At 40.2% G+C, this 12,957-nt stretch overlaps 1 protein-coding gene and 1 long non-coding RNA gene across 2 annotated transcripts; both read left to right on the top strand.

Annotated features, from left to right (window-relative positions):
- Window positions 1-592: 592 nt before the first annotated feature.
- Window positions 593-11,121, top strand: LOC132521273 (uncharacterized). The gene is made up of 3 exons (XR_009540791.1): window positions 593-863; window positions 4,365-5,220; window positions 10,884-11,121. It is a non-coding gene; the product is annotated as an uncharacterized LOC132521273 (long non-coding RNA).
- On the top strand, window positions 5,504-6,759 carry LOC132521271 (RNA-binding motif protein, X-linked 2-like). Its single transcript, XM_060150758.1, is given in 2 exon segments — window positions 5,504-6,131; window positions 6,134-6,759. Coding segments are annotated over 2 exon segments (765 nt in total). The 5' UTR covers window positions 5,504-5,633; the 3' UTR covers window positions 6,401-6,759.
- Window positions 11,122-12,957: the final 1,836 nt, after the last annotated feature.

Below are 12,957 nucleotides of genomic sequence, written 5' to 3'. Positions count from 1 at the left end.
GGAGCACAGGCTCCGGACGCGCAGGCTCAGCGGCCATGGCTCACAGGCCCAGCCGCTTCGCGGCATGTGGGATCCTCCCGGACCAGGGCACGAACCCACGTCCCCTGCACTGGCAGACGGACTCCCAACCACTGCGCCACCAGGGAAGCCCTGTCTTATACTAATTAATCAGAAAATTAGATTCCCTTCCCCAAAGGGAGGCCAAAAAATTTTAAGTACTTATAAATACTGTATAAATATCAATATATGTTTCATACATAATTCCCCCCCACCCACCCCATTCTTTGGGAGCAGTGGTCCAGAAATATTTAATTGCATGGCATGGGGTTATAGGTATTTTACATTGAGGTTATGTCTGTCCTTAACTTACAATTAAAGTGACAAATTTAAGAGTTATGTTTCTCAAGCACTGCTCTTGTAATATTTTAAAAAAATTGTTTGAAACAAACCAAAAAAGAAAATTAAATTGTGTTTATACATAGGTCAAAGCTATTCAAATTAGGACTTTGACTATAAATTCCAAGAGAGTAAAGAGTATTCGAAAATTCACAAAACTCTGTAGAGTCCAGCTGTGATCTGGCCATGAGCTTCACCAGGGTCAGTGCTATGTCATTGGTGGCTCTGCTCAGTGTCAGGGATTGCCACCTGGTTAATTCAGCCAGTAGTGGTGATGTTAACTAAGGTAGGTGTACACTTGGTATGTACTGAGTGCATTACATAAATTAACTCATTCAATTATAACAACAAATGTTGTACAGTGGGTACCATTATCTCCATTTCACGGATGGGGAAAGTGAAGTTACATACTCTGTGGTGCTAGGGAAGTAAGTGGTGGATCTGAACCCAGACAACCTCACCTCAAGGTAAGTCTGTGCTTTTAACCTACCTAAGAATGGCAGTCAGCAGCTGAGATTTGCCTTAGGACTGTCATAAAAGGCAAACTTCATAAAAGAAGGCCAGGGCTCATTCTCTACAATAATAATAGCAAAGCCTTAGATGGCACTCTCTCTACACCGAGCACTTTATCTCTAGCAATTAATTTAATCTTCCTAACACCCCTAAGAATAAGGTTCTCTTTTTTTTAATTATTTTTTTATTTTTTTTTATTTTTGGCTGTGTTGGGTCTTCGTTGCTGCACGCCAGCTTTCTCTAGCTGCGGTGAGCGGGGGCTACTCTTCGTTGCGGTGAGTGGGCTTCTCATGGTGGTGGCTTCTCTTGTTGTGGAGCACAGGCTCTAGGTGCACAGGCTTCAGTAGTTGTGGCTCGCGGGTTCTAGAGCACAGGCTCAGTAGTTGTGGCGCATGAGCTTAGTTGCTCTGTGGCATGTGGGATCCTCCTGGACCAGGGCTTGAATCCATGTCCCCTGCATTGGCAGGCAGATTCCTAACCACTGTGCCACCAGGGAAGCCCAAGGTTCTCTTTTTATTTTTACTTTATAGTGGTGGAAACTGAGACACAAAGAGATTAAATAGGTTGCCTACGACTGCATTATAGAGGCAGAGGAAGGCTTTGAACTCAGGTGGTCTGATTCTACAGTCCATTTTCTTTGCTATTATGAGATACTGTATCATGTTTTGGAAATTTAAAACCTAAGAAAATTATGGGCAAAATTAAGTTTATGGTAGTCAAGTTTAGGGGAAGGAGGAGGAAACATATAAAGGGCCATTTATTTATTTATTTATTTATTTCCCTTTCATCTAATGTATTAAACAGTTTTGAGGGCTTCTCTGGTGGCGCAGTGGTTAAGAATCCGCCTGCCAATGCAGGGGACACGGGTTTGAGCCCTGGTCCAGGACAATCCCACATGCCACAGAGCAACTAAGCTCGTGTGCCACAACTACTGAGCCCGTGTGTAACAACTACTGAAGACCGCGTGCAACAAGGGAAGCCACCACAGTGAGAAACCTGCACACCACAAACGAAGAGCAGCCCTCGCTTGCCGCAACTAGAAAAAGTCCATGTGCAGCAACGAAGACCCAACACAGCCAAAAATAAATAAATAAATATTTTAAAAAAAGAATAATAATGAAAGATAATGAGAATGTCCCTTGTCTGTACAACACTTCATTAATTTAATGCTATCTTTAGATTCCCAGCTTCTTGCTATACATTACATGATATACTGTGCTATTTACCATAGTCCAGAAATTGCAGGAATGCTAACACATGTACTCAGGAACTTCTGTTACATTCTCTGAAGGCTCTGTGTATATATGAGAATTATTTAACAAAACATGGTTTATAAAGTCCAAGTTACTAGAATGAAGGTTTTGCACAGGCAGCTTTTAACATGAAAATGAGATTCATTCCCAAAAAACCATTCCACACCATTTTGGATGTTGTCTCCACTTTCATGTCTTCTAGCCATCACCTCTGCCCTGTGCAATTATCCTTTCCCCTAGACTGCTTCTACAGAGATATTTCCTCTATGTGTTCAACTGCTTTTTAAAAATTCAAATTCAATAAAATGGAAGAAATGTATCAAAAATATCAATGACAATAATACACTGGCACTCTACAATTTAATCTACATTTACCCTCTTGTTTTAATACTTGTAATAGGTTAAATTGTGTCCCCCACCAATTCATATGTTGAAGTCCTAACCTTGAATACCTCAGAATGTGACCTATTTGGAGATAGGGTCTTAACAGAGTTAATCAAATTAAAATGAGCTTATTAGGGTGGGCCCTAATCCAGTATGACTGTTATAAGGAGAGGAAATTTGGACACAGACACACACTGAGGGAAGACAATATGAAGAGATGCAGAGAGAAGATAAACATTTCCAAGCCAAAGAGAGATTGTGGAACATAGCTTTCCCTCAAAGCCCTCAGAAGAAACCAATCTTGCTGATAATATTATCTCAGACTTATAGTCCCCAGAAGTGTGAGATAATAAATTTCTGTTATTTAAGCCACCCAGTTTGTGGTACTTTGTTATAGCAGCCCTAGCAAACTAATGCAGTAATGCAGTACTCTTAGATTAAAATTAGCAAAAAAAATTTCAAACAGCTTAGCCAAAAAATAGAATTTAAGAAAGGAGACTGGGACACCTCATAGATTCCAAGAAAGTCTGGACAACCAGCCCCAGCCTACAGAGACTAGGGAACACCAGGAGCTCAGGCAGCATCTCCCCATCTCGTTCTCTCTGTCCCACAGGCCACATCATCTCTCATTCCTTTCTCTTTCTTGTGGACAGATCACTGTATCACACACATGACTGTACCAAAGGCTACAAAAGGTGCAGGTCCCATAAACTAACAAATACTTATTAATATTAAGTTTAAATCTCAATTCCAAACCCATAGGAGACAGAATCTGATAGACCTGATGTAGGTCAGGCATCTATCCCTGTTTCAATCAGCTACGGCCAGGAAGGCAGGGCTACGTAGGATAAACATAGCTTTGGGGAGTAGGACCACATTGCGACTGTTATGGACTTTAAGCACTTTTGTCTTCATAGACCCCATCATCCCTAAACACAATTAGTAAAAATTATGTTCTATGATTACATTGATTTAAAGATATAATTATACATTAAAACATTTTCTTTGACATGAAATTAATTTTTCTCCTGATTTTAAAGAATTAAGACATTTTCATGGGCCTCAAAAAGTATTCTGGTCCTAGGTACTGGGCCTGCTGTGCCTCATATAGCTTTTTTTTAGTGAAGTGGACTTTTTAGACAAAGAGGGAGTATGTATGTATAGCTACACATTCCTATTTAGCTAGGCTTTTCAAAGTCTGTTCTCATCATTTTTCCAGTAAGACACTTGTAACTTGTGTTGTTGTTAATGACGATACAAGTAATATCAATGCTGGAGAGGATATTTTTCCTCGTGTGTTCCTCCATCTAATGCCTTTCAGATTTATAACTGACAGTGGTTGACTTCCACCTCCTGATTCCCATATGGTCTCAAGGGTGTAGAATAACCTGAAGGCTTGTGATAGAAAAGACTTGGGATAAATTATTTAAGCTCCTGGACAGAGCTGAGTAAGTATTTTCAAATCCCTTCTCTAACACACAGGGTTATATTTTATCAGCTATATCCATGATAACATCTCACTGAAGCATATGTCATTAGTCCATCTTTCATAAGTAAAATAAATCAAGAGGTCCACTTATTCACTAGAAATACATATATCTTGCCTCTTACATGACATTTAATTATGGGTCAAGTTGTACAACTGTAGAGGTGTGTTTTCTGTGCTAGAGGTATAAAGGGGTTTCTAATACTTATTCAACTTCTCTGTTATATGCCAATTTTGAGTGCGTTTATCTGTGCTAGCAATAATGATAGAAATGAAGTAACGAAAGCAGGGTGACAAGTGTGCGATTATATTCTGGGTTTCAAATTTAACAGGTTGGACATATGACGAGATTGAATATGAGCATTGCACCTAAGTGACTATTTCCCGAAGCTTTCAAGTGGGACTACTAGCAAATGACTGACATACCCAGTGAGGCACAACTTTGGGGGAAAAAAGGTCAGTTCTTATAGACTTGTGGGTTACAGAAGTAGCAGTAGTTTCACAGAAATTTGAGTGGGTGATTTTGAGAAATCAAATCAAACTAAGACTCTGCAAAATGCCACGAGTCACTCAGTGGAGTCATTGCTTATGTTAGTAGGTATTGGTTATTCATTGCCATTTTAGGCTGTACACATAAATGTGTGTTGCATTCACCCTGGGAACTCCCGTCTTTGAGAGCAAAGGATCACTCTCTACATCAATAAAATAAGTATGAAAAAGTGAAGCAGAACTAGAGTGGCTTTGGGACTTAATCTGGAAATCTGATGGGTATGATCGTTAATTTCATGTGTCAACTTGAATAGACTACGTGGTGCCCAGATATTTGGTCAAATGTTATTTTGGATGTGTCTGTGAGGGTGTTTCTGGATGAGGATAAGATTTGAATTGGTAAAATGAGTAAAGCAGATTGCCCACCCTAATGTGGGTAGCCTTCATCCAACCAGTTGAAGACCTGAATAGAATAAAAAAGCTAACCCTCCCTTAGTAGGAGGGAGTTTCTTCTGCCTGACTGCTTTGAGCTGGGACATCAGTCTTTTCTGGCCTTCCACCTGAACTAAAATATCATCTTTTCTTAGGTCTTGAGCCTTTCAGCTTTCAGAATGGAACTACACGAACTACACCGTCAGTTCTTCTGGGTCTCCAGCTTGCCAGCTGCAGATCTTGGGACTTCTCGGCTTCTGTAACAACGTGAGCCAATTCCTTATAGTAAATCTGTTTATACGTAGATATATGTCTGTCTATCTATCTACCTACCTACCTACCTACCTACATCCTCTTGGTTCTATTTCTCTGGAGAACTCTAATACAATGAGTCATATTAAGTAAAGCTCAGTCTAAGTTTCTTCCTTGTAACATATTTACTTTTAATAATTTAGCCAAAGTGAAACTAGCACATTGTAGACTCTCAAATGGATTTATTATAAGGGAAAAAAATGAAACAGAAGTTACAACTTCTATGATCAGACATCTTTTCAGAACGGAAGCCTTTGTTTCAACCTAATCATCTATTTTTTAAATGGACTAGATTAGGGCTTTCAAACTAGTGAGCAGTAGCACACTTCTTCATAGTGAATGAGGTACCGTGAAAAGTTGAAACTTGAATGGCAGCTGAGGGCATGTGGGGAGAGCAGGGCAGGGATGGGTCACCTGCCCTGAAGGTCTTCACCAGAAGCAGCGCTCTCTTGCATCCACCAGAAGTGGGCTTTGCCCAGGCACTGGGGTGCTCTTGTGTGGTGCCCCAGACCAGGGAGATGAACCTGTTAACCAAAGTGTAGCTGGTTGACAAGCTGAATGAATGCGAGGCTGGTACTATGGTGATAGCTGAGGCATCATGGCACTCCGAGTACAAGGACAGTGCCTGGATCTTCCTGGGAGGCCTTTCTTATGAATTGACTGAAGGAGATAGCCTCTGTGTATTCTCCCAGTACTGGGAGATTGTTAGCATTAGTCTCGTGCAGGACAGGAAGACAGGGAAGTCTAAAGGATTCTTCTTTATCTTCTATGAGGACCAGAGGAGTACAAGTTTGACCGTTGACAATTTTAATGGAATCAAGATCAAGGGAAGAGTTATACGAGTCAACCACATACCTAGCTACCATCCCGTCCCCCTCAGGCCTCAGAGGATGCAGATGATGCCACCAGAAAGCTCTGGGAGAGGGGCTATGGGGCTCAGATCCCCTTGTCTAGTTCATCTGAAAGCTTGGATGATGAGGCACTCTCAGAATGGCACAAATGGGAAAAACAGAGAAGAAAGAAGATCAAAGTGAATACTGATATACAAGTTAAAGATGAAGAGGGACAAATAAGCCATGGTCCTTGCCAGCCAGAGGCCAGATTTAAAAAAAGCAGATGCTCTAGGCTCCCATAAACCTACCAAGGTTAAGCTAGAGTCTACAGAGGGCACGAAGCCCTAACACCCAGCTACCCTGAGGCCGGGATGGCTGCTGCAGGGGACAGCTTACTGCAGGGTACGGAGGGATCTGGAGAGGGGGCTGAGGAAGGAGAACCCAGGCTCTGAGTCCACCTGCCCTTGATCAGAGACCAGAGGAGGAAAGAGAAGAAGAGCAGGGATTGGGACAGAGGTGAAGCTCAGATAGATTTTAGCTGATATGAAGGCACAGCCACACATATTCTCCAATCCCAGTGACCACGGGCTAGACCAAGACTGCAGCCTGCTTAGATCCTTAAAGTTTGAAATGAAATGTGATATTTAAAATGCTATGGGACTGGAATTAATTTAGTATAATTTTATAATTTAAAGTCATTAATGTATATTAATTTTATTAATTAAAATTTTATTAATTTTATGTAATTTTAATTATTATTAAATATATGGTTTATTAATTATATGTTAATAAATTAATTTAATAGAATTTCTTTAAAATTTGAGCATCATTTGTTTTGTTCTGTATTCCTACAACCATTCAAAATTTTACAACAGTTGAAATTACATTACCAGATTTGTATGGCTCCTTTGATAAACTCCTGAGATTTTTTTTTTCAGTGGATTTTTTCTTTCGTCCTTTCTTTCTTTCTTATCTGCCTTGGGTCTTAGTCGCAGCACCCACATGCGGGATCTTTTGTTGAGGTGTGCGGACTCTTTGTTGCGGTACGCGGGCTTCTCTCTAGTTGTGGCGGCCAGTTTTCTCTCTCTAGTTGTGGCGCGCGGGCTCCAGGGCGTGTGGGCTCTGTAGTTTGCGGCATACAGGCTCTCTCATTGAGGTGCAGGAGCTCAGTAGTTGTGGCACCCAGGCTTAGTTGCCCCGCAACAAGTGGGATCTTAGTTCCCCGACCAGGGATTGAACCCTAGTCCCCTGCATTGGAAGGTGGATTCTTTATCACTGACCACCAGGGACGTCCCGATAAACTCCTGAGATTTTGATGCCTAAGATTTAAGAGTAGTTCTCTGTGGTGATCCACCATGTAGTAACTCCCCTCCTATAGTATTTGGCTTAAATATTACCATTTTCTATGTAGCAGGATGTGTAAAAGTTAGAAGCTCTAGATGATCTCTATAGTCTTTTATGGTTCTAAGCTCTTTAGGCTACCATGGAAGAATTTCAGCCAGCAGAGAGGGAACTGATTAATATTATGTGATTTTTCTAATAAGCAGTAAAACATATTTAAAATATTTAGGTTCCTGCTCCTATATGATTTTATATATCAGTAGTCATGGAAATTGTTGTTTTTTTTCACTGTACCTTCAGCTAATGATAAAGGGCAAAGAATATTCTTACAGAAAGTAGTATCAGTTGAGATACATGACTAATCATGGTTGATTAAAATAGATTATTTCTGATCGCATATTCTTGCTATCCTTCTCTACTTCATATATCTATATGTGTGTGTGTGTGTGTGTGTGTGTGTGTGTGTGTGTGTATTCCAAGAAAGCATGATATTTTATTATTTCTCACAAGAAGTTGCTTACCTGCTAGGGAGCTTGGGATATATAAAGTGATCTAGCATAATTGAAAATGCAAAGATTTTCTGGATTTTGTTAGTATTTGTTGTTTGATTGATGAGCATTTCACTCCCATTTGCAATTTCATATTCTGCCTATGGACAGAACTGCATACATGAACTAGCAGGGTTACTACTTAGGACAGAAGCCTTAAGCAAACCTTTCAGAAATTGCCTGTCCATTTCAAATAAGTCCCCAAGATTCTAATATCTTGAATGACTTTGAATATTGTGACTTTGGACCAGTAATTTTTTATACAGGAACTCTATTTGGCCTAAAAGTTTTCTCAAAAGATCTCTACTTGGGCTTCCCTGGTGGCGCAGTGGTTGAGAGTCCGCCTGCCGATGCAGGGGACGTGGGTTCGTGCCCCGGTCCGGGAAGATCCCACATAACACGGAGCGGCTGCGCCCGTGAGCCATGGCTGCTGAGCCTGCGCGTCCGGAGCCTGTGCTCCGCAACGGGAGAGGCCACAACAGTGAGAGGCCCGCATACCACACACACACACACAAAAAAAAGATCTCTACTTATATTGCACTAGTACATACAGAAGTTACCAGTACTATAAGCAAGGAGAATATTGCTAATCAGTATTTACTCATCAATGGAAATTTCTATAGTAGGCATTTACTATGGATTTTAAAGATATTTATTATTGTAATATTTTCATAAAATAACTGAAAATAGAACTGAAAATAGAAATACTTTTAATTCATTTATCAGAAATTAGCTATTTCCCACACTTACTTCTAGTCTTTGCCTACATGTATGCATATTTTACATAGCTGTAGGTCCTTTACTCCTTTCATTCACTCATTCATTCATTCAATAAATATTTCTTAGGCTTCTACTAAATACCAGAGGTTATAACATAGTTGGGGATAAAAAAATGAATATGACACAATGCCTGACCAGAGGAGGTCAAGATATAGTGGAAGAGATGTACATGTAAACAGTTGAATTAGAAGTTATGTTTAGAGTACTCTGGAATAGTAAGAGGAGACACAGGTGAGTGAGTGAGGCAAATAAGGTAAGAAAAGACGTTGCAGGCAGGGATTCCAACGGGTGCAGAAATGAGGAGAGATGCAAGTTGTTCAGTATAAGTGGGAGCACATAGCAATGTGAAATAGGGCCTTTTCTCCTTTGAGAAAAGGAGAGATGCGAGAAAGATGCGAGATGCGAGAAAGTCCCTGCATACTATACAAGCTATTTGAGTTTAATTTGAAGGCATCAATGATTTTAAAGAGAAAGGGACATGGTGAGAAATTGGGAAGGTGGAGGATGAAGTAGACTGGGGAGGAACTGGGAGCAGAGAGATGAGTAGGGAGGCAATTGCAGTAGTTTAGGGAGGAGATCATGAGGGACTGAACGAGGCAGCTTGGTGCAGGAGATAGAGAGGAACTCAGGATTACAACAGATATTTAAGAGATCATTTTAGGGGACAAGGAAGGCCCCCAAGTTTACGACTAGAGCATACAGGAAAAGGAGCAAAGTATATGTGGTAGGGAGGGAGTGGAGAAATGGAAGGTGACGGCAGAGAAGGTTGAGTTCCTTTTGCTCCTTGTTGAAGTCAATCAAAGTAACTGGTTGATAGTGGCCCAGAATTTAACCATTAGGAAATTATTGGTGACCAGTGTACGAGCAGTTCACAAGAAAGATGAGGGAGAACACCAGGTAGCACTAAAGGTGAGCAAATATAAACAGCACCTTCAAATAGTCTTTTGCTTATTAAATATAAGAATACACAGCTTTCAATAATTTTAATAGCTATATAATGTCATATAGTGAATATAGAATAACTTAGCAAACATGTAGAAGTATTTATTTTTCCCTTAAAGTAGCAGTGCACTGAACATGTGCTTACTTTGCTGCTGTTTCTTATGTTATTTCCATAGGACAAATTTTCAGGAATTGGATCACTGGGTTGAAGAATATGAGTGTTTTTGGTTTTTCCAAACCATTGATCATCATTTATACATATGATATAAGTGAATTGATTCAGTCATGAAGAATTTTGTGAGTGAAATAAAATGACAAAATTCTGAACTGAAATGCATAGCTCTGGTGAATATGGCTGGATATATTAGGCATTTGGATTGAGGCTAATCATTTTTCTCAACTATTATCCATTTGAAATAAAGGTGGGCCTAGAATTAGTGAGGTACCCAACCAAAGCTGTATTGTGACTTCATAATACTCTTGCCTGTGTGTGTGATACACTTGTTTATCTTGTTATTTAAAATTCTAATAGAAGAAACAAAATACATGTTTTATCAAATGTTGGGAAAACTGAATTTTATTCTTAATTCTGTAAGGTGAGAGTAAAATTGACTGTATTATTTGAAACTTCCTCTATGAAGTCCTTGGTGGCTACCTCGATCACTTCACAGTAGAGCTGCCTCTGATTAGAAGAGCAAGCAGGTTAAATTTTTTTTTTTTTTTTTTTTTTGCTGTACGCGGGCCTCTCACTGTTTTGGCCTCTCCCTTTGCGGAGCACAGGCTCCGGACGCGCAGGCTCGGTGGCCATGGCTCACGGGCCCAGCCGCTCCGTGGCATGTGGGATCTTCCCAGACCGGGGCACGAACCCGTGTCCCCTGCATCAGCAGGCGGACTCTCAACCACTGCGCCACCAGGGAAGCCCCCAGGTTAAATTTTTGATGCTTTGTATTTATATAGAGGAGTCCATCTATTGCCTAAAACATGTGACATTAAATACCTGGAGATTCTAAATGGAAAATAAGCCATAAGTTAAATAACAATATCTGTTATCAAAGATGATTTTTTTTTAGGAGCACATAATTTGGGGTGAATCCACTACATAAAACTCAATAACTTGTGCTGAAATAATTAAGTTGACAGGCCTAATGTTGATTTTACTGTCTTTTCCCCCTAGTGTTTTGCTTTTCATTTGTATGAGAGGAAGAAGACACATGATATGAGTTTGGCTCATGTGTCTGAATATGGCTCCACAGGGAAGATTTGATACAGATGAAGCTATTGCTTTTTAGAGACCTTTTATGATGAGCAGCTGCCTTAACAGCCTTCATCTTGTGACATCACATGAGCTATATATCTGCAATAGGAAGAGAGAAAGATATGGCTGAGAGTTTTTGACTAAAACTTAACATTGCAAAAGCAGAAACAGAGATGGATGTTCCTGAAGTTATATTTTTGTAATATGTGACAGATACACAATTGTCTTATCCTAGTTTTTTTTTTTTTTTTTGCGGTACGCTGGCCTCTCACTGCTGCGGCCCCTCCCGCCACAGAGCACAGGCTCCGGACGCGCAGGCCCAGCGGCCATGGCTCACCGGCCCAGCCGCTCCGCGGCATGTGGGATCTTCCCGGACCGGGGCACGAACCCGCGTGCCCTGCATCGGCAGGCGGACTCTCAACCACTGCGCACCAGGTAAGCCCAGTCTCATCCTTCTTTTAAAGCATTCCTTTAACTCGCAGGGGTTTCTGTTTTGTCTCATTCATGTAGTCAAACTCTTTATTTGCCATAGACGATGGCATTTTGTTTTAATAATTTGAGCCCTTATTCAGAAGGCATCTCAAAGAGCTCACCTACAAAAATAGATTTCAGGACCACACATTCTGAAGGACAATTCAGTGCTTCCTTTCCTCTCATGCCCCCACGTGCAAATGAAGAACCTCAATTCATTGGCTGTTAATGTAATACAAGGCATAAAAATTCATCTAGTTCATCTAATTGTGCTTCACCAGAGGGCTAGGATGGAATCACTCACAGCTTTATTTGTGAGATGTGGCAAGAGTAGCTTTTAACCTATCCAGATGGTTCCCAGCCTATGATGGTTCAGCTGACGATTTTTTGACTTTACAATAATGTGAAAATGATAACGCGTTCAGTAGAAACTGTACTTCGAAGCTTGAATTTTGGTCTTTTCCCAGGCTAACGATATACAGTATGATACTCTCTCATGACGCTGGGCAGTGGTGATGACCTGCAGCTCCCGGTCAGCCATGCAATCACAAATGTGAACAATCAATACACTTACAGCCATCCTGTGCCCATATGATCATTCTTTATTTAACTTTCAATACAGTATTCAGTAAGTTCCAGGAGATATTCAACACTTTATTATAAAATAACCTTTGTGTCAGGTGATTTTGCCCAACTGTAGGCTAATGTAAGTGTTTTGAGCACATTTAAGGTGGTTAAGCTAAGCAGTGTTATTTGGTAGGTTATGTATATTAAATACATTTTCAACTTAGGGTAGTTTCAACTTAACCATGGGTTTATTGGGATGTAACCATCTTACGTCAAGATGATCTTTAATACCTAAGTCAGCTGGAACATAGCTAATGGCAATATCAATGCTTTTCAAGCATTCTTAGTGCCTTTGAGTTTAGAAATTCATAGGTTCTCTAAAAGCACCAGTAGCATACTAAATTGACACACGGCATTCCAAGCTATATTTACATAATTGCAGTAGATATGATTAATATCAATTACATTAATGCTTATTGTACCTCTTATGGCTGATTGACTCAATTTACTAGTTGCTTGTGCATGTCAAGAAATGATCCAAATTACCTTTTCATTTCAGTTAAGGAACTAGTCAAAGAAAATAAACTTTGATTTGTTGAGAGGTTGAAGTTCTCTCTTAAATGACAGTCTCCTTGGCCTTCTAGACTAAACCCTAAATTGAGTTGCAATATATTTTCTGATGCTTTGTCTCATTTGATTCTTTTACTTTTAAACTGAAGACCAGTCTTGGACCATAAATACATAGAAGATAAAAGTATATTGAGCTTAGGAGTTTGGTCTGCTCAATGGCTGAGTATTTCAGATTTTCTCCTATAAACATAAGCTTGAAAAGAATGTCATGTAATAGATGTAATAGTGGAAACCAATACAGGGGAAATCTGGACCGCAACTCTGAATGGATGTCGATAATACCCTCTAGTGCAACACAAAATCTAAGCAACATTTTAGGGATGGG

Source organism: Lagenorhynchus albirostris, chromosome 5 (genome assembly GCF_949774975.1).
Source record: "Lagenorhynchus albirostris chromosome 5, mLagAlb1.1, whole genome shotgun sequence".
Classification (NCBI taxonomy): Eukaryota; Metazoa; Chordata; class Mammalia; order Artiodactyla; family Delphinidae; genus Lagenorhynchus; species Lagenorhynchus albirostris.
This window is presented reverse-complemented; position numbering and strand designations above follow the sequence as displayed.